The 680-nt window shown below is 44.1% G+C and overlaps 1 protein-coding gene across 1 annotated transcript in view; it reads left to right on the top strand.

Moving 5' to 3' along the window:
- Positions 1-553, top strand: part of LOC107579023 (receptor-type tyrosine-protein phosphatase O-like) — a 5,455-nt gene extending 4,902 nt beyond the window's left edge. The window contains exons 3-5 of the mRNA XM_016264913.1: positions 74-109; positions 188-269; positions 359-553. Coding sequence (XP_016120399.1) covers positions 74-109; positions 188-269; positions 359-472 — 232 coding nt within the window. The 3' untranslated portion in view covers positions 473-553. The remainder of the gene's footprint in view (positions 1-73; positions 110-187; positions 270-358) is intronic.
- Positions 554-680: the final 127 nt, after the last annotated feature.

The raw sequence follows: 680 nt of genomic DNA, 5'->3' as shown, positions 1-680 counted from the left end.
GATTATTATCTGTGGCTGCAGACACAATGCATGTTTAGTTTGTAGGGCTCATGGGTCTGTGTTTCACCTGCAGGAGCAAAACAGCACTGAAGAAGAGGAAACTAAGCAGGTAAACCCATGCCGCTCGTGCCGTCGTGAGAGTTATGATTGCACTGATTTGTGTGTGATGTGATGATTGTGTCTTCAGTCCCGTTCAGCTCAGTGATTTTGAGGCTTACATCAAAGACATGAGCAAAGACTCGGCGTACAAGTTCTCGCTGCAGTTTGAGGTAAAGCACGCACAGAGCACGTGAACACGTGAACACTCGTCTGCCGCGTCACGCGTGTGATTTATTGGCTCTGTTTGTGTTTGTGTCAGGAGCTGAAGAGCGTCGGTCTGGATCTGTCTCATGAAGCGGCTGATCTGCCCGGCAACAGACCCAAGAACCGCTACACTAACATCCTGCCCTGTGAGAAGCCCCGCCCACTGTAGTCATAGCAACGCTCTTCTGATTGGCCCACTTTCACAGTTAAACTAAAACTATTCAAAAGTGTCGTTATGTGAAACAAAATAAATGTGAACCGAAATCATATATTCACCATTTCTCATTTTCATCTAGTTTATTTAACGTGATGTTGAATGACCAAAAATGACCAAAAAAATACGAAACTAAAATTAACATGAGAACAGAAATAATATC

This window comes from Sinocyclocheilus grahami, unplaced genomic scaffold (assembly GCF_001515645.1).
Source record: "Sinocyclocheilus grahami isolate Dianchi unplaced genomic scaffold, SAMN03320097.WGS_v1.1 scaffold13587.1, whole genome shotgun sequence".
In the NCBI taxonomy this organism is placed as follows: Eukaryota; Metazoa; Chordata; class Actinopteri; order Cypriniformes; family Cyprinidae; genus Sinocyclocheilus; species Sinocyclocheilus grahami.
Note: the sequence above shows the minus strand (reverse complement) of the source record. Positions and strands in the feature narration are given on the sequence as shown.